At 48.5% G+C, this 25,923-nt stretch overlaps 1 protein-coding gene and 1 long non-coding RNA gene across 19 annotated transcripts; one reads left to right on the forward strand and one right to left on the reverse strand.

Moving 5' to 3' along the window:
• Positions 1-234: 234 nt before the first annotated feature.
• Positions 235-24,888, reverse strand: TPM3 (tropomyosin 3). 18 transcript variants are annotated; one of them, XM_033092357.1, is made up of 10 exons: positions 24,698-24,888; positions 23,974-24,099; positions 14,283-14,416; positions 12,918-13,035; positions 12,734-12,804; positions 11,982-12,057; positions 10,668-10,730; positions 10,418-10,487; positions 9,349-9,427; positions 235-1,570 (listed from the first exon to the last, which is right to left on the reverse strand). In XM_033092357.1, exons 1-10 carry the CDS (start codon positions 24,809-24,811, stop codon positions 1,567-1,569), a joined length of 855 nt encoding a protein of 284 aa, XP_032948248.1. In that variant the 5' UTR covers positions 24,812-24,888; the 3' UTR covers positions 235-1,566. The 18 variants fall into 18 exon arrangements, with proteins under 18 accessions (XP_032948248.1, XP_032948251.1, XP_032948247.1 ...); XM_033092358.1 differs by lacking the exon at positions 235-1,570 and adding an exon at positions 8,415-8,603; XM_033092360.1 differs by lacking the exons at positions 9,349-9,427; positions 11,982-12,057 and adding an exon at positions 11,375-11,450.
• LOC117014460 (uncharacterized) lies at positions 20,129-21,800 on the forward strand. Its single transcript, XR_004421531.1, has 3 exons — positions 20,129-20,285; positions 20,534-20,629; positions 20,723-21,800. It is a non-coding gene; the product is annotated as an uncharacterized LOC117014460 (long non-coding RNA).
• Positions 24,889-25,923: the final 1,035 nt, after the last annotated feature.

The raw sequence follows: 25,923 nt of genomic DNA on the forward strand, positions 1-25,923 counted from the left end.
TAAAACATGATTTCTTCATTTTATAGATGATGCAACAAAATGGTTTTAAATCAGGACACACACTAGAAATCTCAGTGCCGAGTTTTGGACCCAGATTTTTGGTCTGCTTCCAAAGCTCTACATTAAATCTTTCTGCTGCCACCCACAAAGATCTTGATTTTTAACCCAAGCCTCATAGTTCCCGCGGAAAAAGCACATTTGAATTAATAAATAAAAGTCAAGTAGGTCTGAGGGTTGGAGGGACTGGTTCTTTATTTTAAAAAGACATGTGTCAATTCTCAGTATCAAAACAGTTGCACTATTGGTTTTTCTTTCTCCCATCGGCCCCCAAAGAGACCACACCAAAGGAGAGTACATTTTAAGCCAATAAGCTGCAGAATGCGCACCTAACAGACTTGACCAAAACCTCACCAAAAAGGGGTGCTGGGTAGGGAAACAAACTTTTAAAGATCAGCACACAGCCAGACCACAGACTGTATGCAGAGCTCGCACAGCCAGATGGGGTGGCCAGTGTGCTCCAACCCCAAAGAAGCAAAGTTTCAAAATAATATAAAATTTAAAAACAGTTTTGTACATAAGCTATTCAAGATTTCTCCAGCACTATCCGATACAAAGCACGAATGAGATGGCACTTTTAGAGACAGCAGCTTCAGACCCAGAAAAGGGTAATGAGATGAGTTTCATATGGCTAAATCAGTGGCAAAAAAACATAATTTTTGTTTTTTCTTTCAAGGAGGCAGTAGAGTAAGTAACTGGTCACCCTCAATATAAGGGGCACATGATCCACTCTGTGAGCTGTTGGGAAGGGAAGGTAGAAATGGACAAGGATTTGGTCCCAGACAGAGATCACACCGTTTTGTTTGGTCACTTCTGATGAAAAAAAAAAAAAATGGCCCCAAAACACCTTAAAGCTGAAAACCTGAACATCACTTTTGTTTTGCTAACTCCTGGAATCACCCTTCTGGTTTGGCTGGTACTCTGTACAAAGCAATGAGGTACCCCATTGTAGAGTTTTTCTCTGGGTTCTATTTGGCTCCCCACAAGGCAGGCCCACACCTCTTTCCCTCTCTATGGAGAAGACAATATGCATTACGTTGAAAAATTACCTTCTAAAAATGAGACCGATGCTTCAGAACTGTGGAATTATTTGGAATGTTTTACAAATGATGGCTACGTCAACAACAAAAAAGGTAATTACAAAACGTGTATAACACAACATGCTTTTAAAGACACTTTGCATTGTGCTCACATTCCCTTCAATGTTGTTCCCAAAGGTACTCGGCCTCTAGCCCAACCGGAATCTCTGGGGAGAGGCCGAGACAGTTTGGCGAAAAAGACACAGGGGTAGGGGTGGGAGGCAGCGACAGGACAAAGCAGCCTTCCAGTTAAAGATCAGCCCTCAGTTTAAAGGTCAGCTTCGGGCAGGCTGGCCTCAGGTGGAGTCGGGGTCAGAGGGAGGAGCAGCGGCAGGGCGGGACGGGGGCGCTCTACATCTCATTCAGATCAAGCAGAGTCTGGTCCAGCATCCGTTGTGTACAGAGGTGTTCCTCTTTGGTGCATTTCAGTTTATCTAATGGGGGTAAAGGAGAAACATTACAAAACCCAGAAGTTAGCTCAAGGTCTACCCACTCTGAGAACTGCAGGAAAGCTGCCTTCTCACCCACAGAAGTGAGCTATTGCGGCACTCGGTTTGCAGGGCCTACAGCCTGCCTACTGAAGTTGCAGGTGCTGCTGCACTTCTCGGGGAGGGAGCTGGAGACCTTATCAGTCCTTTCTTCTCCCTCCCTCACCCAACCAAGCCTTTCAGCTTTCAGTGCCTGAAGGAGGCGCTCTGCTCTTAAGCATCAGACATCCATCCACTCTTCTAGGCTTTGCCCAGAGGACACACCTACATGGGGTTTGACTATTGAGAACAGGGGTGAGTGTCTTTCTACCGGTAGACACATCAGATCTCAACCTGAAGGAAGTACAGGAGGAGCCTCATGTGCTACAGGCTTTCCCCAAAAAGTAGAGCAAAGGAACTAGTGGGATAAATCTATGACGCCCCCCCCCCGGCCCCCAGTTACGTCAAAGCATCTCTAAAAAAAACAAAGCCAAGAATACAACCGAACACATACACGTAAGCAAAACCTTAACTGAGATTTTTGCAGTTATTGTCCAGTCTAGCCAGTTACTTACAATTAAACATAAAACCAGGAAAAAGCAGCAAGAGGGAAAATGCCAGGAAGAAAATGAGCAGCTGAGTATCAGAATTTAATCCGCCCAGCAAGCAAACCACTGCTCTAGGGAAGTGGGGAAAATACTCAAATCTTCAACTCGCAAGTGACAGCACACAGACCTTTTCCTTCCCCTCCCTTTCGTGCACCCAGTCAGAAGGGCCCATCGCTGGGCCTGTAGATGAAGCAGTTACAACATCTTATCAAGTCAGTCCTTTTATTGTTAGAAAACATCCATGCAAGGGAGCGTGTCCTACAGTCAGTGCACAAGTAAAGAGCAGCAAGTAACAGAAAACACTCTCAGATTTTCTCACTCTAACCTCACGTCCCTCCCTTCATCACCCACAAAATCTCTTGGAAAAGGATAGAAAAACAGTATTAACCTAACTCCCACTTTACGGTGCTCTTAGGAAGTCAATATTCTAACTGCCCCAATTAAAAAAGCAATTTGCTTAGGGCGACTTAGTAACTTTTAAAAAGACAATCAGCTTTTTGCTGGGGTCCAGGTCAGTGGTGTGAGCAATAAGCTCGGTTTAACGGGCACCAGGGCTCCCTGCCATCAGTCACACAGATCATGCAGCGTTAGCTTCAGTTCATTAGAAAGCAGGCGGTTTCGCTCAAGTTGGCTGTAGAGACGCTCTGCAGCAGCAACAGGGAGGAGAGAAAACAGGAGAAGAGGAGAAAGAAGAGGAGAAAGAGAAAAAGGGGAGGTTAGTAGAGTACCAGATGAAAATTTTGAGAATTTCAGCTAGCTGGCATATATATAACATGCATCTCTAAGGCAGAATGGATGCAAGGACGATTCAGACAGAGTCCAGTTAAGAGTCAGGCAGTTGATGGAAAGACCAACAGAGGAACAAAATACAAAAGTCCTCTGACAAGTTGGAAGGACATTTTGAGGGAGAAAAAACATCTCCCTCACAGCATTTATCCCCTCAGTTGAGAAACTGAGACAAGTGAAACAGGGCAAAGGAAGGAATACAGTTGGCGTATAAGAAATACATATACAATAATCGGGATTTGAAAGGAACCAAAGTGAACAGTTGAATGTTTTTCTGTAAAAGCGTTCAATACAGAATTATGAATGGTAGAGTGGGACAAACATCCCTACACCCACTCAATCCTCCACTTTCTAATGCTTCTTGTTGTAGGTGTTGGGATATATCCATCATAGTGGCCTATTCAATCAAAATCCAACTTCCCCTTTTCTAAAAGAACCCCAACCCTGTTAGGGTCAACAGTATGCCCAGCACCAGAGGTGAATTAGTGGTACAAGCCAATCAAGACTAGCCTATTTTTTTCCAGCCTCCCTTGAAGCTAGGGTGATCACGTGATCCAGTTCTGGCCAATGAGATATAGGGGCTAGCCTGCTGGGAAAGGGGGCTTCTGGGAAAACTTTAGCCTTCCTTCTTGCCTTGAACATGGATGTGATGATTAGAGGTACATATTTCAACCTTAAGAGAAAAAGCCAAAAGAATCACAGAAAATCCAGCTATATCAGGCCACAGTTGCTCAGTTCTAGACTTTTTGGTATGTGAGGAAAATAAACCCTGTATTTATTTTAGCTACTGTTAAGCCATTTCTTATAAACAAAATATTCCTGATACAGGTAGTTAAGTGCTCACTGCCCTTGGCTTTGTCTAAGATTTTCTACTTGGAGCCCACCTTAAAGTGGGAGTATGGAGAATCCAAATCCATCTGACCAGCACATGGGTAATGGAAATTTGGGGATAGGGAAGCTAAACTCCTTTCTAGTGTACCCCTAGTACTACTGTATAAGCCTCTGAAGTTCACAAACAAGTTTCTTCCTATGTTTTATAGTCTGTTTCGAATTGGTCTCATGACCTCAATATGAAAATGATACTTTTCTGTCTTAAAATCCATTGCATCTGTGGGCTGACTGCAGGCATTGCTCAGGCACCTTGCCTTCTGGGCTGAGGTTTTCCCCCAGTTCCACCTGGAAGCTGGGGCCAATATGGTCCCAATAATACTTGCCACTTTATGTATACTATCAAAACAAAGCACATATGGATAAAAATATCCTGGGAGGGAATACCCAAAAGGAAGAGTTGTATTAAGGGATAAAGATTGGAGTGAACTTTTACAAAATGGCACTGCCTATTAAACTAAACCAGTGGTCCTCCGTCTGAATGATATCGCCCCTCCTCTCGCCCCAGAGGGGAATTTGGAAACGTGTGGAGGCAAGTTTTACTTGTCACAATAATTAGAGGGCCCTACAGATATTTACTAGGCAGGTGACAGCAATTAAGTAGGATTGTTTTGTACACCCCAGAATTACCCTGGACTATGTAACAAAAGTCTACCACTGATTGAGAAATACTTTACTCGTCCATAAGATTCATAAGGCCTGGGAATGGAACTGACAAATAGCCGAGGTTCAAACCTGTGTTGCATTTCTTAAACTTTCTGATGTCATGTTACAGATGGAGTCCACGTGCAGCCTGATGCCTCTGTAGCACCCACATCCGAGTTAGTGTGACTCCCACTACTGTCTTGGAAAGGAGGTGTAATCAGAATCTTACATCTCCAAATAGCCTCATCAATGAGAGTTTTGTTCCATTTAGGGAAGAAAGAAAGAGACAGAGAAGTGGGAGCATTTCATTGCCTCAAAAATCCCAGAATGCAGTTCCCTAAGAATTGTATGAGATCGGAAAGAAACGTGGTTGTTCTCTCATCTTGAACTTAGTAAGTTACTAAATGCTATCTTCAGTGACTAAAATATCTGGATCAGATACCAGCTCATTAAAGCTCTTGGTTCCCTGATAACAGCAAACTAACAAAAAAAAGGAAATCCAAAGAATCCGTTGGGTCTGATGTTCCTTTTAGCCATGCCTCCTGCCTAATTAATTAGGGAACAACTCATGGAACAACTGCTTAGGCTTCATTGTCAATTTCATTCTGTAACAGGAAAAGGGGGAGGGCCTCAGAGTAAAGGGAAGTATATCAGCTTTAAAGCCTCAAAGAATTAGGGAGAACGAACAGATTTTGCTTTTTATTTCTTTATTTGCTTTCCCCCAATATTAAGGCTGGGGAGTATTCAACCCATACCATGTAAAAGAGATTGGCTGGGGCTAAGAAAAAGGCTGCCCAAAGTAACAGGTCAGTTCCACCCCTCGGGTAACTTGGGGTCCAGCCACATTTGTTCTTCATTCCAACAACAGTAATGAGGAAGTGAAAAACAGACACATCGGTTTGTGGTTCTTTCTTAGAAATTAAGAAAAGGGGCAAACGTTAAGAGGTCAAGCATTTTACTGAGACTACCAATGATACTCGACCCCATCCCCAAAGCTGGTCCAGGTTCAAGCATCACAGGACAGCTTGTGCAGGGGTAGAGGGCATTGGATTGAAAGAGTGAATTTAATACGACATGGTATTTTTGATTTCACTCAGCTCCCCTGCTTGCTGGTCTCTACCGTTGCTCACACCAGTCATGCCACGGGGAAAGAAAGACAGAAGCTACCAGAAGTATTTAACATTTTTCTCCTCCATTCTCCCTTTCCTTTCTAAGAAGCCTTTCTCTGTCAACTCCTTCTGCCCAAAATCCTGAAACATCCAGGCCCGTACTAGTCAATGCAATAGCCACTAGCCATATGTGGCTTGTAATATTTAGATGCACTAAAAGTAACAGGGTAATTCTAGCCCCTCGGTAATACCCGCCTCATTCTGGGTGCTCAACAGCCAGATGTGGCCAGTAGCCACTGTGCTGGACGTCACTGCCCTACATTCTGCTGGACAGATAGTTCTAGGCTGTACTTCTTGCCTGTTATCCCTTGCCACCAATTCACTCTTCAGCTCCTTAAAATTTGCCTCCTCTCCTTGATCTTAATGCTCAAAATGTCCCCTCAAATTAATAAAATGTCAATGACAATTTCCCGTCTTCACTCATCTTCCTTCTCAACCTGTTGAAGTTGAGAACCACTGGAAATCATCCAGCCCTGACCTTCGTTTAGTTTCAAAGCCACTCATTCTTCTGCCTCTCCAACCAGTTCCATTTGGCTTCACCCTCCACAGATTTTCCTTTGCTTAATTCTTTTTACACTTGAAATTGTCTTTTAGGGTTCTGATGTACTCCCATGGCCTAAACTGCCTGTTACCCTATGGCTCCCCAAATTTGAGAGCAACCTCTCTGCCTCCAGCCCTAGGATTTTGTTTCAGCTAGATACCTGCCAGTTTTTCAGACCTATATTCTTTTCTACCTTCCTGTCTCCCCAGACTAGGATCACATGACCCCACTAACACCTTTAATACCCTTTTCCTGAGCTCCAAATCAGTCCTCCTCACATGTGGGGTTCGCAGAGGGAAGCGGGGGGAAGACGGCTTCAGAACACGTCTTCAATGCCATCTCTCTTCCACCCTAACCCTAGTTCAGATTACCACCCCTGGGAAAACTGCAATCAACTAACCCAGCACTTCCCAGAGTGTGGCCCAGTCACTGCCAGTGGGAAGTGAGATTTCAAGTGAGATACATTTGTGAACTCGAGCGCACATCACACTTTTGATTTCAAATTACAATTGTGTAGAGTAAGAACAAAACAAATTTGAAAACGAGTCAATTTGAAGAAAACAAGAATGGAGACAGCACGTGAACATGGCAAAAGCCCCCAAGTGGTATGCAAATGACTGAAATTTGGGAATCACGGTCTCAATGGGTCACTTTGTTAATCTGCTCCACTTCCAATATATTCTTGACTCAGCTGCCAAATTAACTCTTCTCATATGCTACTCGGCCCAGAACATATCCTTGTCCTAAATCTCCAGTGGCATCCCCGTCACCTACAAAATAAAGGCTCCCAGCCTGCTCTCAGTACACGTCTGTCCCCTAGTCCACCTAAAGCTACCTTTACAGCTACTGTGCCCTTCCCATCTATCTATGCTGCTATTCCTTTGCTTCTTTTTGACCAAAATGCTCAATACCCACTATACCGCAACCAATCTCTGCTTGTCAGAAATCCAATCTTTTGGAACCCAAAAAGAATGAAGAGGCGAGTTTTAGCATGTTTATTAAGCACCTACTACATGCCTCCTACCATGAATCTTCCCTGATCATCTCCACCGTAATCAATCTCCTCCCCGCTCCGAGTGCCCACAACACTTGACTTATTATTTGTGGCACTTCATCACACGTCATCTTTAACTTTATACGTATGTATGTCCTCTCCGATGAGATTCTGAGCAACCTCAGAGTAGGGATGGTGTCCCCATCTTTGATTACTTCTGTCATCTCAGAGTCTGTGAGGCAGGAGGAAATATTATGGACAGAAATAAACCTGAATTCAGCGAGACCTAAAGTTTTAGATTAGGGAAAACCTCTCCACCTGCTTGTAGTTTAAAATAAAATTATAAATATACACTAGTGAGAAACGGGAGTACTTAGGTAGAGAAGTACCGCTGACACCTACACCATCTCTGCTGTGTACACTGGAATAGGAGTTTCCAAAATGCTGATATTTAATTCCATAATATAAACCAGGAACCATTTTACTAGCAGAAATGTATCATATTAATGCATGTACTAAATCAGTACCACCTCGTGCACATTTGAATAGGCATGCTTGCTTTCATTTTTCCAACCATCGTTTATCACTTAATACCCCACTAGCACATACGAGGAGGGAAATGATAGTAAGCCTCAAATGTGTGAGAAAGGTTCCAAGAAAACATGAAATTTTTCTGTGACTTGGGGTATGTACTTTTCTGTGACTTGGGATGCTATAATGAGTCCGTTTCAGTGGTGCTGTACTCGGGTCCACAGGGTGTCCTGAGGACATCCCATCTGAACCCCTGGTAAGAGGGTACAGAAGGTGTACTGGGAGGCCCTTCACTGGTCTGTCAATCCTACTGTCTCACAGGAGAACCTGAAGACAGGATGGGGCCATTCCAGGCAGGACAACTCAAGAAGCTGGAAGTAAAGGATTCGGATCTCTCCTTCAGCTGGAGTAGGAGGGTTGGCGCCCCCATACCAAGGCACCGGGACTAATCCACCACCCTGAGACTCAGAGCAGTTAAGTTTAAATGTCAAGAAAAAAACAGACACACACAAAAGTGGCTTTGATTATGTAAGTCAGAGGAGGGAGAGCCTACGATAGCTGTTCCCCACGCCGCACCCCAAAGGCTCCTTCTTAGGGACAAGCAGCAGCTTTGTCAATGACACAAATGCCGGGTGGCATGAGGCTTCCAGCAGCTTAACATTTTAATTTGGGGTGGGGGTGGAAGAGAACACATAAGTTACTTTGTGGCCCCACCCCCATCCTAATGCTTTGGGGACCAGCCAGGCTGACCCAAATGGAATCCAGAGCGAGTGTGGGGCGTTGGGGTCCCCGAGGAAAGGGGCAGATCCAGGACAGAGCAGAAACGCTGGGAAGTTATCTGTATGAAAAAGTAAGGAGACTCTAGGTGAGAAGGACCGGCACCAATCTACACAGCAACTTGGAAGAGAGGAAGAGGCGCAAACGGAAGGGCCGGCAGGAGGAATGATAAGAGAGCCAGACCGCCCCGCCTAATCATCGGCTTCTTTTCAGGGTTAGTGGGAAAGACAGAGGCAGATTAGCACCAGGATGAGGGGTGCACAGCAAACAGGCCAAGTCTCCAACTCTTTTGGGTGCTTTTTACTACCTGGCTTGCTCTGGGGCTGAAATTTGGGCATCAAATTGAATTCGTAAGTGACTTTGATATTTCCAATCATGGGTGTTTTCCCCTGAACTTTAATGTCAGGGCAGAAATCAAGCACACCCTGGAGGTCTGAGTTTTGCTAAGGAATGTTAGGGCCCAAGACACTGATCCTCTGGGCCCTACTTCCTCTGTTGCATGACACGATTCTGCCTTTGGCAGTATCCCTTCTGAGAAGACTAAATTTGAGAAACAAATAGAAAACTCAGAGTGTTGGAATGAAGGGACTAGGAATAAACATTACATGTAGATCAGGGTTCTCCCACTGACCTAACACTCAATGCCTTGCCAGCTTTTGCCAACAAGTAACCAGCACCAACATTTTAAAGAGAAGGGTGGAGGAGAACCTGGTGTCCAGACGGTCAACGCAAAGCACAGTGGGCGGTCTCTGCCCCCGCCACCCACAAGCCAACGTCCCAGCCCCGCTCTGCTGTCAGATAGTTACATAGAGGTCATGTCATTGAGGGCGTGGTCCAGCTCCTCGCTAATGGCCTTGTACTTCAGTTTCTGGGCATAGAGCTCGTCTGGACGGGCACAGGAACCACAGGGAGGAACGAGGGGACAGAGTGGAAGGCATCAGAAGCAGATGAAGAGAGGGAATCATTAGAAATAAGGAAAGTGTGACCGTGGGTCTAACACCACGCTGAGGCGGGCATCTACACTGGCAGCCATAACTGGCCGCTTTCAGATCCACTGTCCCCTGGACCACTGGGCTTCCTGCTCCTCTCATCGACTGCAACAAGGGTTGAGACTCTGGGCATAATCATGACTGAAAATTCCTATTACCAAGGCACTCAAGAGGCTACCACTGTCATCCAGTTAACCCAAGTTCCAGCAGTGATAACGCTGAATTGAACAAAACTAGAAAATGGAGCGAGTACACATTACTCCTCCCACAATTCACTAGCTACCAAGCGTGACCAGTATCCTTGGCCCCTCTGCTCTACAGGTTGCCCCCCCCCCACTCCCCAAGTAAGACTACCCTGCTACGCAGAGTATACCAAAGGAGCATACTTCAGAGCTCTCCAAGTACATTTCCCCTGGTTAGGGTGGACGCAACTGCCAACTTGTGGGGAAGGGAAGTATTTAGGAAACTCCTGGCGTCGGTCAGTTCTGAGGCATCTCTTGGAGAGGCCCCCACAACCTGAGCGGTGAACAGGATTGCCCAACAGCCACGGGGTGACACGTGTTCCTGCAGCCTTCTGAAGGCATGACTAGCATCTCAACCCAGAGTCTCAAGATTTAGGACTCCTCAACTGGAAGTAAATGCAGCCATTACCAGTGACCTCCCGCCGAGGGAAGGATGCAAATTCCAGAATATTAGGTAAAGCCTTACTAAAGGAGAAGACTAAAATGTAAAACTCCAATTCTAGGGTTTGACCCACTTCAGCTACTTGGGCCAGAGGACAGGGCACAGGACGCAAGCCAAGGCACTACTGACTCCCTTTGGTGTCCAGGGAAAGAGGGGACCGGTCTCTACTTCTTCATTTTCATCCCTCTCCCAGCCTCCATACCTTCCAAATCATCAATTGTCTTTTCCAGCTTGGCTACCGACCTCTCAGCAAACTCTGCCCGGGTCTCTGCCTGCGGGACATAAGAAACCAGTCAGAATCAGAGACGAACAAGACAAATGAGAGAAGAATCTCTATTTCTCCCACCTCCTGCTTCTACGCCTTTCAGAGCCACAGCCAGCCCGTCGAAGCCTCCATTAAGACCTGTACACCTCTAAATGTCCGGGTCCCCCCCATAACCCCCACAGCTCACCTCCTTGAGTTTATCGGTAAGAATCTTTATCTCTTCCTCATATTTGTCTTCTTTTTGAGAGTACTGTAAGAGAAGCGTAATAAAAACGTCAGAGTAGAAATGACTCACACAGACAGTACCTCCCCCTCCCCACGTTTCCTCTTCCTCTGAACATCCCCTTGCATTTATTTAATGTGCCGAAAGGTCCACGAGAAACAGCAAGGCCTGTTTCTGGACAACAGGTCCTTAAAACCCACAAACCAGTGTCCTTAGGGACCCGGATACCCCCATTTGAAAGAGGGACCTCAGCTTTGAGCTCCGTCAGACCAACTCAGGGAGGCATTTTTCTTTCGTCCTGCTGAACCAGTAGCTGTAGTGAACCCCCAAAGCCACATGGCTGAAACAGTCCCACGTGATGATAAAGACGCGTCATCCGTCTCGACTGCTCAGTACGTCTCGACCTGATACCACCTGTTGCCCCCATCTGTCTGCTAGAAACCCCGTCAGGACCCATGGGGACCGTACAGCATAGCACAATCCACCTGAGGACAGTGCAACCCCAAGCCCGAGAGCCAGGAAGTCACTTTCACTACAGCAATCCAAATGCACAGGAATGAGCATTCGCCCCAGAAGGCAGGCAGAGACAGACAGAGCCCACTTCGCAAGGACTCTGGGAGGACCGGGTTTCTCCAGCCTGTACTTAAGGGCAGGGCGGGGCCAGCCCCTACCTTCTCCGCCTGAGCCTCAAGAGACTTGAGGTTGTTGGTGACATTCTTCAGCTCCTCCTCCAGCTCAGAACACTTACTGTGAATAGTTTACGTAACGCAGGACAGGAAAAGGGAAGAAGAGGAGAGAAAAAAAAAAGGGAGAAAGACATGCAGACGTGAATTGAGCCTGTATGTAGAGAGAGCTGAAAGGTACACAAGGAAAAGAGAAGGCCCCGGGTGACCTGAGTCCGAAACCCTCCTCCCTCCGCCTCGGACTATGTCCGTAGCTGGACCCTGGGGGCTGGGACTCAACGTCTGTAGGCCAATGAAGGAGACACTTGAGAAAGACCACCAGAACAAGTCGTGACTGCTACCTGGGGTGCAGGTGGGAACGGCTGCCCAACCCAACTGTCCCCCCAATTGCCCCGGGGAAGGAGAGACCCTGTGGAGAGGCAGGGAAGCAACTAGGAAAGAAGAGATGAGAGATGCCAAGGAGTGGAAAAAGAGTGGAGCATTCCATGAAGAGATGAGAAAGCATTCAAATCCACCAGGAGAGGGGAGGCAGCTGCGAAACAAAAACCAGACCACGCCACACACACAACCTCTCTGTGGGGTCGGCGGTTAGTACCTTTTCTTCAGCAGCACTCAGACACTTCAGGTTCTGGTCCATCAGTCTGATCTGCTCATCCATCTCTCGGCAACGGCTGTTAGTGAAAGTCACGGGGATCGCACAAGCCAGGGTGCGGGGAGGGAGAAAGGTCAAAAGGGAACACAGCAAGAAAACAAGCAGCAAAATGGAAAAAAAAAAATTTTTCAAAAAATGGGAAGAGAACACCACCATGGTCATGATATGTCATGTCTGGGAGAGGAGAACGCAAGGGAAGCACAAATACATACGCCTCAGCACTAACTTTGTTATACAAGGCCCAGAGGTGGCAGCGGGGGGCAGTGCACGCCTGCCCGTGCCCTAAGTTAAGTTCCCCAGGAGACTGGCAGAGTGGTAAAAACAGAGAGAGATCTTAAGTCAGTACAACCACTTCAGTGCCTGGAAGACAAACAGAACCCGGGTGGAAGGACCAGGAGAGCCTTCCACTTCCTTCCACTTCACGGTCCACCATTTCTTATTAGTCTGGATTTCCCCTCAACTTATAAAACCCTCCCTACAAGATAGAAGACAACCTCATTGGGCGTCTGTCACCAGTCAGGAGCGTAAGAAAGCCCAAAGCCATTCGGAGGGCCGGAAAAAATCACGACAGGTGATGCCCGCTCTCCAGGCTCTGTTTAACAAGGTTGAAGGGACGCCAGCTCATTCGCATTAGTGCCCAAGCCAAAGGGGAAGGGACAGAGTGTAGGGCAAGATTCGGGGAGCGAGATACTCACGACTCGGCCAGTTCAGCACGTTCCTCTGTGCGTTCCAAGTCTCCCTCAATAATCACCAGCTTACGAGCCACCTATGGGAGAAGACGCAGGTACAGCTGAGCGGAGCCAAGGAGCCATTTCCCTCTCACGGGTCTTTTCAGGAGGCCGACGTCACGACGAGAGGAGCACGCCCAAGGTGCCTTACCTCTTCATACTTCCTATCTGCCTCTTCTGCGATGTGCTTAGCTTCTTTGAGTTGGATTTCCTGGAGTTCCATCTTTTCTTCATCTTTTAAGGCTCGGTTTTCAATAACCTTCATACCTCTGTCAGAAACAACAAGGACAAATGTGGCAGCGACACTTTGAGGAGGATGTCATCAGCTCCACTCCAAGGGACCCAGAACTGCACCTATAAAAGGCACCTATAAAAGGCCATTCATTCCTCTTTGCTTTCCACTCGAAGAGAATGCTCACAGCACCCCTCTTCAATTACTTCTTTTAAACTTTTGCTTATAAAAATAATACACACTTGTTAAGAAATTGAATGTGTAAGGGTATAGTCTAAGGGCATAAAGCAAAAAGTCTCTCCACTTCTAGCCCTGCTTATCAGAGGTAACATACTTCACAATCCTAGAAATGTAATCTATAGATAAAATGCAAACACTCACACCCCCACTTCCCACCCCCTAAAAGAATCACGTGCACTGTTCTGCAGCTTCTTTCCCTCCCTTCCCACGATTTAGACACCGCTCTGTCACAGCACACACGTAGCGGGACGAATTCCTCACCGTGTTACCGTTCGCCCAGCAGGGCATTTTGAATTCTGAAAAGCCTCAGTTTGATCCCAGGCACGTCGTCGCACACCTTTGTTCTAGCTTAACTCACACGTGGCACGGAGCCAACGGGCTATTTTCACCAGACGAGTTGTGATTTGGTTCGAGGGCTGCGGTTCTCAACATGGGCACACATTAAAATTACCAGAGAACCTTCCAAAAAACAACGCCCAGGCCCCTCTCACAGTGGATTCGGAGCTGGCGTGGGATCCAGGCATTCTGACGTTCCTCAACTCCCTTACGATCCCCACTAGTCACTCGCATGATTCTAACAGTGCAGCCCGGCTCAAGGGAGCTTCTGAAAGAAAACACTGACTGCTGGGCTCCACCTCCCGAGTTTCTGCTTCTTGGATCTTCGATGGGGGTAGGGGCTGAGACCTCGCATTCCGCCCAAGTTCCCAGGTACTGCTGGTCTGGGGTCTCACTCTGAGAACCACGGCTGCAGGGGGACTGCTCTCCCAAGTTCATGATGATTCACCAAGTGGAAGCCTTCCTGATGGTCCCGTTTAAGGACCAGTCAGGAGGTCCATTGATAGAGAAACATCAATTACGAAAGGGTCACAGGGTCCAGGACCCTTCCCCTGTCTGTCTTCAAGTGCAGAAATGAGGCGGAACAGAAGGAAAGAGGACCCTGTCGCACAGGTAACTGCTGAGAAAACCAGGTCTGTGAGGAAGTCTTGATCAGAGCCCCTCTGGACTCCGCCTGACATGCCCACTTCACCAGGCCCCTGGACACACCTCTCGCTCTCATCGGCAGCCTTCTCAGCTTCCTCCAGCTTTTGCAGGGCGGTGGCCAGGCGCTCCTGGGCACGATCCAGCTCCTCTTCAACCAGCTGGATCCGACGGTTCAAGGACGCCACCTCCGCCTCAGCCTGTGTGGTAGAGAAAGGATGAAAAAAGGAAGCAGAGGCCCAGTGAAAAGGAGCAGGACCAACCATGACAGTAAGACGGAGGCTGGCTACCATGAAGGAGGCCCAAGTCTAGCAGACGTGGTGATACATGCGCTTCCTCCCTTTTTCCATCAACCAACTCCCCTATGTTCCATAGGAAGAGCGTTTGAAAACTCAGTTCCTTGCCCAGCCCAGTGTCAGTTAGTACCCCCTTTCTGGACCCAGCTCAAATTCCTGAATACACGAGTGTCAGAAAAGGTGACCAGGGAAGGACGCCTGCCCTGGGCTCTGGCTTAGAGGTGTGTCTCATTCTTCAGCTGCTTTCTTCTAAGTGTCTCATAAAGTGGGACGATAAATAAGCAAGGTTTCTCAAAGAGGCAATCTCGGATTATCCATTAATTTGCCGCCTAATTCAAGTTGTCGACCCTCCGATGACCCGACCCTCACACATCAGGAGGACGACCAGCCAAGAGACTGTTTTCCAGAAGAGGCTTCAAGACCAGAGAGCCAAAGACTGGTGCACTGAGATGCCCACCTCCTTTGCTGCGCAACTGGCTCCGCACATCCCCCACCTTGTAAAGCTGACAACAAGGAGCCCCTTCTGGCTAAAGGCACCTGCTTTGATGACATTACAAAAAGAACTGGAGGCGGAAGAGAACGTCTCGTCCATGCCTCCACATTTCTGGATTGTGACTCCTTTCTGCTCCTCTATTCCCGCATTAGCCTCACCCTCCAGGACAGCTTAGGACAACCCTCTCCCTGGCCTGCACCCCACAATCAAACACAGGCTAGAGTCCAAGTAATCCCACGCCTTAATGGAATAAGAAACAAGGAAAGGAAGCGGCCGCGTGGGGAGGAATTCTACACGTAGGAGAGCCTCCCTCCTGACAGCCTTTCCGCTCCCCACACCTTCACTGGTGGCAAGTCTGCCAACTGCCACCATAGAAGAATTTAATCTGCCTGCACGCTCCCCAGTTCAGATGCTTATCCAAGTGCTTGGTAAACACGATCTCTCTTCTCCAGTCCAGATTGTGCTTGAATTCTATTACCCTGATTTCCCCTTGGCAGTCAGGGCTGGGGGCAGCTATAGAAATAATCTGGGCCAGTAGCCCCTATGGGGAGGCGGATAGCCCATAAGAATCAGGTTATCTGGCACAAAAATATCCAAATACAAACATGGGAGGTTCAAAGGACTGCGTGTGTGTGTGTGTGTGTGTGTGTGTGGCGGAGGGAGCTATAACCACCGGCCTACAGGAAAATAAAATCAAGACATCCATACAAGCTGAAATCACTACGAAACCATTTGTGTCTCTATACTATTTTAAAATACCACCAAGACAAGTATTCTCTGGTCCTGTCTCTTCCAGGAAAACAGATGTCCGTCCCCAGGACAACACACACTTCACCCCACAAATTCAAAAACTCAAGAGCATAAGAGCAAGCCAGGCTATCAGGCAAGAACTACGAGACACCGCCCGTGTGCTTTGTCTTACCCTCCCCTTCAGATGCCTAGAACTTAAAAAAAAAAAAGAGAGAGAGAGAGAGAATGGAACCAGATTTGGAGGAAGCTCATGAAATCTCAGTCCCCTTCCAGCTCACCAGTTAAGTTACCCAAATGGAGTAGAAGATAACAGGCTACGGGGGCGGGGGGGGGTGCTGTTTCCATGGCAACAAGCTGGCCCAGGCGGTTTCTCCCACAAATCAGCATTTACAATAGAATTCTTCGCAAGGCTGAAAAGGGAGGAGGAGAAAGCACATCTTGATGCCCTCACAAGAACACACACACATTAAACGAGCCTGTATCGAAAGCAGAACCCAAGATGGGAGTCCCAGCAAAAGCCTCGAGACCCTGTAGGGTGGGGGGTAGTCACTGTTCTCTTTTTTAACTCCTCCCACGTTTTAAAGTTCTCTTTAGAATGAAACAAAAGCTTTGCAGAACCAAGATTTGTTGCGGAAGGTTAAAGGGATAAGGAAGACGCCCTTCTAGCCAGAACCCACACAAATGGCCTGTGGACCAGTGGTGCCAAGAGATTGAGTGGGGACAACTTCTGCAAACCAGAAAGGGAAACATTAGGCTTTCGGCGATTCTAATCGTCCTAGATTTAGAATGCCCAGATGTGGTTTTGATCTTTCTGCCCACCCACCTCTGCCCAGCCTGGAGGATACACCCTGAGGTCCTGCCTTCCGTTAGCTAATGATACGCTTCTCCACTGCTCAAGAAGCCAAGATCCCAAGTGGAGGGGAAACAGCAGCAATTTGGTCGCATGAGAAGATGGCTGGCAACGGCTTCAGCTGTGAAATGAGTTGCGTTTTATAAAATACTACCATCCTCCATGCTGCGGAGGTTCCCCAAGCCCATCACACCCCTCAAAGCAAGAAACTGACAGGGCACTGGTTCTGGAGGCAGATCAGGGCCAAGGACAGAAGGGGATTAGCCTAAACCTGGCATTCTGCCACCCTGGGGTTTCTCCTTTTAGACAAAAACCACAGATGAAATTCAAAGGAAATGAGTAATGGAAGTTAGGCTTGAGCCCCGTGGGTGAAGGACTGCTCCATTTCACCGAGTTCACAAACATATCTACCCAGCGAGATACTGTGCCCTTGGGGACTTTAAATTTCACAAGGGGGAGGCCAGCTGGAAGGAAGTAGAGCTATCAGCCCCAGAGTAAACAAAGGTGGAGTCTAAGCTTAGGCACGCGGAGCAAAGGGCCATTTGCCTCTCCCTTAGGTGTGTGTGCCAGTGTGAAGGCAAAGAAAGGTAATCAGCAGGAAAGCAAATCTAAACCAAAGGAAAGGTGATAAAGCCTGCTGCTTAGTCCTCCAGACCCCACATATAGGAGAGAGCCACACAATGGTCAGACAGTGTAACCCCCTCCAGAGACCAGGAATATGAGAATAGGTTCGAAACCCACTCCGTCCCTCAGTAGTGTTCCTTTAGACCAGAAAAAGAAGACAAATACCAGGGGAAGAGAAGTAATGGGAGAGACGGTAAGGTAAACTATACACTCACAAGTGGTTAAAATGTAACTTTTATGTGATGTACATTTTGACCACCACCATTATTACATCAAAAAAAAAAAAAAGGAAAAGACTGCATTTAAATATTATGTTGCTGTTTAAATTTAGCAAGGAGTGCAAAGGAGATCCAAAATTGAAAGTGGGATTGACAAGGTGCTACATTATAAAAGGTCAATCTCCCAGGCCAAAGCAGGAAAGAAAGATGGATCCCAGAACTCCAGTCTCAGCTCTGGATTCATTCAGCTTCCCAACCAGGGCTGGATGTTCACACAAAGCAACCAAACAAATAATTAAGTGACAATCCCACTAATGGCCTGCGATACCATCAGGGAGTGCTGAGTGCCAGAGGGTGGAGCCTGCAAAACCCACATTCCAGATGTCCTAAGAGGGTAACAGGTAGCCCAAACACCCCCCCCCCCAGGGAGGGGTTCAAAGTTCACTATAGCAGAAAGTCAAAAGATTAGGTTCCCTCAAGCTGGGGAGTAGAAGATACTCGTTTCATCAATATTTAACCATCACCCTACTTCCCCATCTGAGGACTTCCTCACTAGACCACAGGGCACTAAGCAAAGACGACAAGCTCTGAATGAGAGAGTAGCTTAAGTGACTGAAGTTGCTCTCTCTGCTGCATATAGTTCGAGAGTCACCACGGGTGGAAAAAAAACAAACCAGATTTTTCTGCAAGGGCAAATACCAAACCCTGGGAGTCGGGGGACACACTCGACATCAATCCATCCTAGAACTATCCCTAGATGTTGAGCCTAAGACTCTGCAGCTCCACATCCAGTCCCTTCAGCCATGCTCTCTCTTCCCCTTTAAGGGGATCTGGTCACCAGAACAAAGGAGGAGAGAAAGTGTCACTAGTCAGTCACCCAGCCAGTCCATCTCACTTGAATTGACAATTAGAAGTTACTGGCATAATGAACAGAGGAAACATCCACCGAGAAAAAGGTGACTGAGGCAGACAAGCTCCCAGCATTGCCAAGCCCAGCTATGAAAAGAAATTAGCATGTTAACAATCTTTAAGTATTAACCTGGAAGGCAGCTGCCCCCACCACTTTTCCCCCTCCCAAAACATTAATTCTCAGCCACTCCCCAGAGGAGCAGCCAAAAAGGAGGAAAAAAACTTACCAAGGGAAAGAACAGGGAATACCAACAAACCACAAGAGTTCTTTTCATTAGGTCTTCACATTTTAGTAGCAGTTACTTTCTTCTCCAGCCTCCAAAACCAAAAAGCCTCAACTCAGGAGATCAGTTCCACCCACTAGACTGCACCCCAGACCTTGGAAAATCTTATGGCTCACTGAAACGCCTCTCCACCACTTCTAAACAGAGAGTGGTTTCAAGAATCACCACTCATTCCATCAACATTTTACGTTCCAACTTTCCGTTGAACAAACATTTACTGAGCTTAAAAAAAGACACTGGTGGATAATTGGGAAAGTAGCAGAATAAGATTACTGGAGCCTCCTGGGAAGGCATTCTGTCTTCATCAACCACAATGCGGCTGCTCAATCAGAAACCTTGACAGAAATTGGCACTCCATCCGATTCTCTGCCACACACACTCCCTTATCAGCTCTGCTTGGAAGAAGTGTCCTTAACCGGTTCAGCTTGCACTGATCAATCACACTTCAGCAATAAAGGCCTGAATGTGGCAGAAATTCCTGCCTTCCAGGTCCTCATGGGTAGGGTCAGACATTTTGCTTGGCTCCTGCATTTGCACTAGCGAAGGGAGTGAAGTGCCATCTCCCCTCTCGCTTCATCTCCACTGAGACTGGGGTTTAGCAGTTGCAAGGGTTCCCCACAAGAGGAAGGGGCCCCAGGCCGGAGGAGGGGAGGCGGTGCTGTGGCCTCAACCCCTCCAGGGAGGGCACCGCGCTTCCTCTCGGCCGACTGCTGCCTCATTTCCTGAGCAGGAGGAGGGAGCGGAAAAGCTGCGAGCAGGCCAAGCCGGGGGCTTTCCGGCGGTACCCACCCCTAAGCCCCACCCATTCACAGTTTGTTCGGCCCTGTTCCTCCCAGGTCAGAGAAGCACCCACCTACTCTTACCCCTTGGGGCCGGAAACCTCAAACGAAAGCAATCCCCCCCCCAGCTTCACGGGGAAGTGGGGGAGGAAAAGGCCGCGGAGCCCCTCCCCCCGGCCGCGCCCGGCTCCGAAGGACTGAATGAATGAGCTGGAAGAGGAGGAGGAAAACCACTCCCCAGGCCCCAGGAGGCTCAACTCCTTCGGAGGTCAAGCCGGCTCGCCCAAGCGCCCAGTGGCCCCTCGCCCGCTGGAGGTCCAACTGAGGCCAAGCCCCACCCATCCTCTGGGCTCCCACTTCATCTCCGAGTCCACCCGCCCCCTGCGGGCTGCGCTCCACGGCAAATAAAGGGACCCAGTTCCGGGTCCCAGCTGCTGCGGCCCCTGCCCCTCTCTCGCGCGCCGCGCCCCTCCGTACCTGCTCCCGAGCCCGCCTTTCTCCCTCCACTTCCCGCTGGAGGCGCTCGGCCCTCTCCTCTGCATCATCGGCCTGCTGCTGCAGAACCTGGATCTTGCGCTTCACCGCCTCGATGGTGGTGATCCCGGCCATGGTGCCCACCCAGCTCCTGCTCGCGCTCAGCTTCCTGCCTCCTCCGCTCGGCGTTGCAGCCGCTTCTCACCCTACTTCCGCCTGCTCCGCCCTGAAATACCGGAACTTACCCCCCCCGCCCGGATGTGACGCCACCGCCTCGGCACCTCCCACCGCCAGGCAGGCGGGAAGGCCGGCCACTGGAGGGAGCCCCGGCGGGGAGCGCGGGGCGGGGCCTCCCGGTCGCCCAGGGCGACGGCTTTCCGCCTTTCCCTACGGTCAGTAAAGGGGGGCGGGGTTGGGAAGAGGGAGGGCTACTATGGTAACCGGAAGGCGCGTGGTGGTCCAGCCTCTCCAACCCCGCAGGCTGCCCTTAATGGTTGGCTACCCGTGCGCTGCCCTTACACTCCCGCCTTGGCCCTTCACTCCCCCAGGGCTGACCCGCCACCGCCGACCCGCTAGGGCATCCTGCATCCTCCGTAATGTAAATATCCTACAAGCCTCTGCTTCCATCCATTCCACACAGGCTCCAAAGCCAGGTGCTGCTAAGAAAAGCCTAGACTTTCCGGGCCCCATCTTCAAAAGAGCCCCACTCGGCAACCTCCTTACAAAGTCCGCTCAGGTAGATTCTCTCCCATCTCAAAGTCAATGAAGGGAAGTATGGGGGTGGAAGAGATGGGGTGATTGGCAACAGTCTCATTCTGTTTGGCATCAGGTATGAACCTAAGTGGAAAGGAAGAGCAGGGTTCTGAGCCTAAGTAAACTCGACCCTGGTGGCCTAAGAATTTGTCCAACTCTCTTTGGAGAAGGCTGGTCCGAGAGCCTATGGAAGCAGAAATGAGACTGTCATCTGGGTGCTGGTCAGCAGGGGGCACTATTGTACCTCCCTTCGCCCTAGTGATGAAGCAGACCTTGTCTCAGACAAACCAACCGAGTGTTGAGAGCGCCACTGCATCCCTGAGGCTGGTAGATGGGAACAGATAATCTCTTGATCCCGGGAAACGGGTGGATTGACTCCTGAGAGCTTAAAAGCATGATGGGTGGGCGGAATAGGGCCCAGTGCTATTGTTTTCCTGGTAACCAACAATACAACAACAAATTGACAGGTGTTATCTGTCCGTCCCTCCTCTCCCCATCCCCCCTTACTTAAAAAAGGTGCAGTAACTCTCTGCCCTAACCATTGCATTCCTCTTTCCCCTTCCTTTACCCTAATCAGCTTCTGATTTCATCTTGTATTGGAAGGACCTTAGACACGGTTGCACAACAGTGCGCGTTTTTACTGCCGCTGAACTGTACATTTTAAAATAATTTAAATGGTCAATTTTATGGTATGTATATTTTTCCACAATTAAAAAAAAAGGACCTCGACAAACTCAGGGAGGAAAAAAACGAAGTTTGGACTAACCTTGCCGTAACCTTGACCTTTTTTGTTCAAGGAGTCCTAGCCAATCCTAGGCTTTCCGGCAAGGCTTCTCATAACCAGAACTCCCTGTGTAAACACGTGGTTATTGACTCCCCCGTCTCTTCCCGTTAAATCCACATCAAAGTAATATGCTGTCTTTACCTGTTTATTAATCTCAAGAGCACAGTCTGGGCTGTGACACCCTCCCCCTAAAGATACGTATATTGCATTGCTGTTGACTTTGACCCTTCCTCACTACTTTCAACCTTGTTGCCTCCTGCTTATTCAGTGCTTTCCCCAATTCCTGTAAACACCTCACTTTCTTTCTTTGACCCTATGAGGCAAGAGTCAGCAAATTTTTCTGTAAAGGTCCAGATAGTAAGTATTTCTGGTGTTGCGGGGGCCATAGGGTGTGGAGAATATTCCCTTGTAGGGAGACAGGAGACAATATGGTACTGAATGAGATGCAGGCTTCCAATAAAACTCCACAAGTTCAGGCTGGACGGGATTTACCCCACAGGCAGTAGTTTGCTGACCCCCGCTTTGAGATAAGAAACCTTTCTTCCTGCTCCCACCAGGCCTAACAGATTTGTGCCTCCTGCCCTCAACCTTCCTCTCCTGTTTCTTGTTCTACACATCGCTGAGGGTACTTACTTGTTGGGAAAGCAAACAAAGGGGAGAGAAGTTGAATGGCTTTTGTTTTTTAACCCATACTTTACATATTTAAATAGTTTTTGGTGGATTCCTATATAAATATGAGTAGTTTCTTTTAGTTGAATATATATATATATAAAACATATATATATAAAACACATATATAAAACATATATGTACACACACATGTGTATGTGTGTGTATATATATATATACATGAAATGTATATATATGTTCCCTTGAGATATACTATATATAAATGAACATACTGAGTAAATCTAGGTGGGGTTTTACGTGTGTGTGTGTGTGTGTGTGTGTGTGTGTGTGTAAAACAGCTTAGGACAGACAGGAATTCATCCCCAGGAAATTCCCGTACCTTTCCAACTTTTATATATTGTCTAGAGCCTCTATGTCTAAGATCTCTCCCTTCTAAGATCTCAGGTTAGACTTGTTTGTTCTCTTCTTTGTTCCTGGAAACACCTCCTCAAGCCCACATAGGAGCTGTTTCAGCCCAAGGACTTTCCCAGAGATGTTACCCAACATCTCCCAGAACTGTTATTAACCCGACATTGGGCCAGTTAGCAGTAATGATCCCCAAGCCTGTTTATTAGAACCGCAGAGATCTATCCGTCTATACCTGGAACCCAGGTTAGGCCACTCCAGCAGGCTGTCAGGCACTGGCCCAAAGCCCTAGGGGGCACCTGTGTTTTATGCAGTTTTCCAAGAAGGGAGAATTCATCATTTGCAGTGGCCTACACTTTCGGAAACTATGACTATATACGATGCATATGAGCTGCTTTGTGTCCCTGACCTCTGGCATGGAACATTTAACAACTCTTACCACTTCCCCAGGCCATCGAAAGTGGTGCAACGCCAAAGAGATCAGAAACCTAAGAGCAGAGAGGCCAAATGTGAGGCTCCGGAGATGTTTGTGAATGGCCCACTCTGTCTCTCCAGCTGTTTTCCAAAGCCACAGGCGATTTGAAGAAACACACGGCCCTATTTTCCTGTTAAGTCAGTGCTGCGGATCGACCATGTCCATCAACAGCAGGACACGCTGTTGTGGCTGTGAAGGTTCCTATGGTCCTTTTCTTCCAAAAAGCTTTCCTATGTCGTCTCTCACTTATCTTTGTGGGAAACTTCAAGGTGGAAGATGAAGGAAAGTAGGGGATTAGGGGATAAAATACAGTGAAAAAGAGAATTGATTTCATTTTCAAATGGGAAAAGTCGGCCCTAGAGAAGCTGAGTAGTTTAGTCACGGTCACAGAGTAAGGTGTGGTTGGTGGTATATTCACCCTCTGAGATGACCCTCCATCTAAGAGTCCTTCTTATTTCTGTCACAGTCTATCATCGTCTGTAGGTCTTCTCTGCTGCCCCATGGGTAATGCTTCTATGGCATCTCCATGGCATCAGGACAGATGTCCACATTGGTCAAGATAAATAAAGCCATATAGGGTCAAGGTCAGCATGACCTCCTCTGTCCCATTATGAAACCTGAGCTGGCTTTGCTGGGCAGTTGGGAGATGAGAGTTTCCCTATTAATACACATACCTACGTGCCAAGCCTTGGACACAAAAGCTAAGAATGTGACATGGGGAGGAGGTGGGATAAGTGATAGCAGTCTGGCCTGAGTCCCTTCCCTTTGTCCAGGTCCTGGGAAAGATACTGAAATTGCTGAGGGTAAGACAAAAACGAGACTTCTACGTGTCTTACAGAAAGAAAGTATAAGCCATGACAAGGGCATAATACCAGCATGTGGTTATATGTAAACATGTACGTGTGTATCTATGTCTGCGTTCTGTGAATCCACAAGTGTGTATGGGTCCAAGTGGGTTTGGAATTTAGTCATATTAACACGAAGATCTCATGTGTGTGGATGAAACACCCACCCCCATCTCCCTAATACTCACATCAGCTGCCTTCTTCTCTGCCAGCTCCAGCTTCTCCTGGGCATCCTTCAAAGCTTCAGAATACTTGTCCAGCTCATCTTCTGTCCCTTTCAGCTTCTTCTGCATGGCCGCTAGCTCATCTTCCAGCTATAGGAACCCCAAGAGTCACACACAAGACATGCATATACAACAGTGCAGGCTCAGACCCTGGGCTCGCGAGCCCTGACGGACCCCTGAGCCGAGCCTCTGTCTTACCTTCCCCAGAAAGACACACTCTCTGTCCAGTCATTTCCAGCCGGCTGCTCCGGGAGTTATGCTATGGCCTTGGCCTGTCCCTGTGATCTCTGACTCTCAGATGATCAGGCCATGCTGGATTTTCGTCTAAGACCCTGGGATGGTAAATATCTTAGGGCGTAGATGCCTAGGGCTCCATTTAAGGGAAGAGAGATGCTGCGTGCCAGGCCCCTACCTTTTCTTCTAGAAATCAAGGGTTCTCCCCAAACCTGATCTACTCCCACTGTGACACACTGTGGCTCAGGAGGGGCTGCTGACTCCCGAGGTCACACAGGCAGTCTGAGGCAGGTACCCTAGTTGTCCTCTGCCTACCCAGCAAGGCTGGTGCAGAAGACACGTCCCTTCCACCCAAAGGAACTGGCACCAGTGGTCACTGCCTTTCCCATGAAGATTCTCTTCCGTTGCCCAGTCTAGCCCCCCACAGGTGAGGGGGACCAGTGCCCGGGCCCACCTGTTTACTTCTTTCCTCCGCCTGCTTCTGCTCAGCTTCAGCTTGCTCTGCCCGGTCCAGGGCATTCTCCTTGTCCAGCTTCAGCATCTGCATCTTTTTCTTGATGGCCTCCATCGCGAGCAGTAGCCGAGGGTGAACTCACCTGTGAACGCTGGAGAACTGGAGACTAGGGCAAGTGAGGAAGGAGGGGGTGCTGGGGAATGACGAGGAGTCCCCCAGACTTGAGCCTTTATCTCTGCTCATGGTCCCACCTCTTGTTCCAAATATGGCCTTTCCGGCCGCCTTCACCCCATCATTGTTCTCCTGGGGGGACACAGGGTGAGACATTTTGATGGGCTGACATCACCAGCAGAGAAAACATGTGGGGACAGCTGAGGCTGATTTTAGACAATGGAAAGTGGGGGAGGGGAGAGGCTCCCCATGACCCTGAAATTTTATACTCACTCCGGGCAGCTCTATGGGTGTTTTAAAAGAGCAGGGAGAGGGGCAGGGAGAACGCTGAAACAGAAGAGGGTACTCCGGCGATTCTAGAAGGAGAGTTTTCACCCTGAGGGTCCTAGCTGCTCTTTAGCGGTTGCCTTACCCTCACCTGGGCAGTGTTGGATGCTGATCAGACTCCACTGCTTGAGTTTCACCTTTTGATTCCTGGTATTCAGGGAGCTTGCGCAATAGTGAAGAGGGGAGGTCACTCATGATCCTTGACAATTCCCCCAGATCCCCAGATCAAATTACAGAGCTATTTTGAGAGTCTCTAATTGGCAGGGACACATCATTCCTCCCGCTTAAGAGCCACAGGGACGGAGCACAAGGGCGAGGTTGGGATCTAGAAGACCAGCCCAGAGCTTCAAGTGGGGTGGGGGAGAGAACCAAGGCCGACTCACTGTCATCCAGATAGGACCGTGCCCTCAGTTTCCCCACAGTGATCTGGAAATAGAACGTCGATATCCACACCGACCAGGGTCTGTACTGCTGTCTACTCTTCTCCTCACCCTCTGCTCCCTTCATATTCTCTATCCTGACCCCCCCACCCCCATCCTAATCATCGCTACCAGCTCTTCTCCCCAGCTTAGTTCCAGGCGTTGGGCATTGTTCTCCTTACAGTTTTGTTACCGACAGGTGTCAAGTTGATCCCAGGACACCAGCACCACACCATCTGAGAATATGCCAGGGGAGAGAGGGGCACTGTTCAAGGTGACCAGGGCTATCAGGGGAGAATATAAATGGCT

This window comes from Rhinolophus ferrumequinum, chromosome 22 (genome assembly GCF_004115265.2).
Source record: "Rhinolophus ferrumequinum isolate MPI-CBG mRhiFer1 chromosome 22, mRhiFer1_v1.p, whole genome shotgun sequence".
Lineage (NCBI taxonomy): Eukaryota > Metazoa > Chordata > Mammalia > Chiroptera > Rhinolophidae > Rhinolophus > Rhinolophus ferrumequinum.

Coding starts and splice junctions, on each gene's coding strand:
- TPM3 (XM_033092360.1), bottom strand. CDS start 24,811: ATGGAGGCCATCAAGAAAAAGATGCAGATGCTGAAGCTGGACAAGGAG. Junction 24,100..24,697: donor CGGAGGAAAGAAGTAAACAG/GTGGGCCCGGGC, acceptor GGGTTCCTATAG/CTGGAAGATGAGCTAGCGGC. Junction 1,571..10,417: donor GACAATTGATGATTTGGAAG/GTATGGAGGCTG, acceptor TACCCCCATTAG/ATAAACTGAAATGCACCAAA.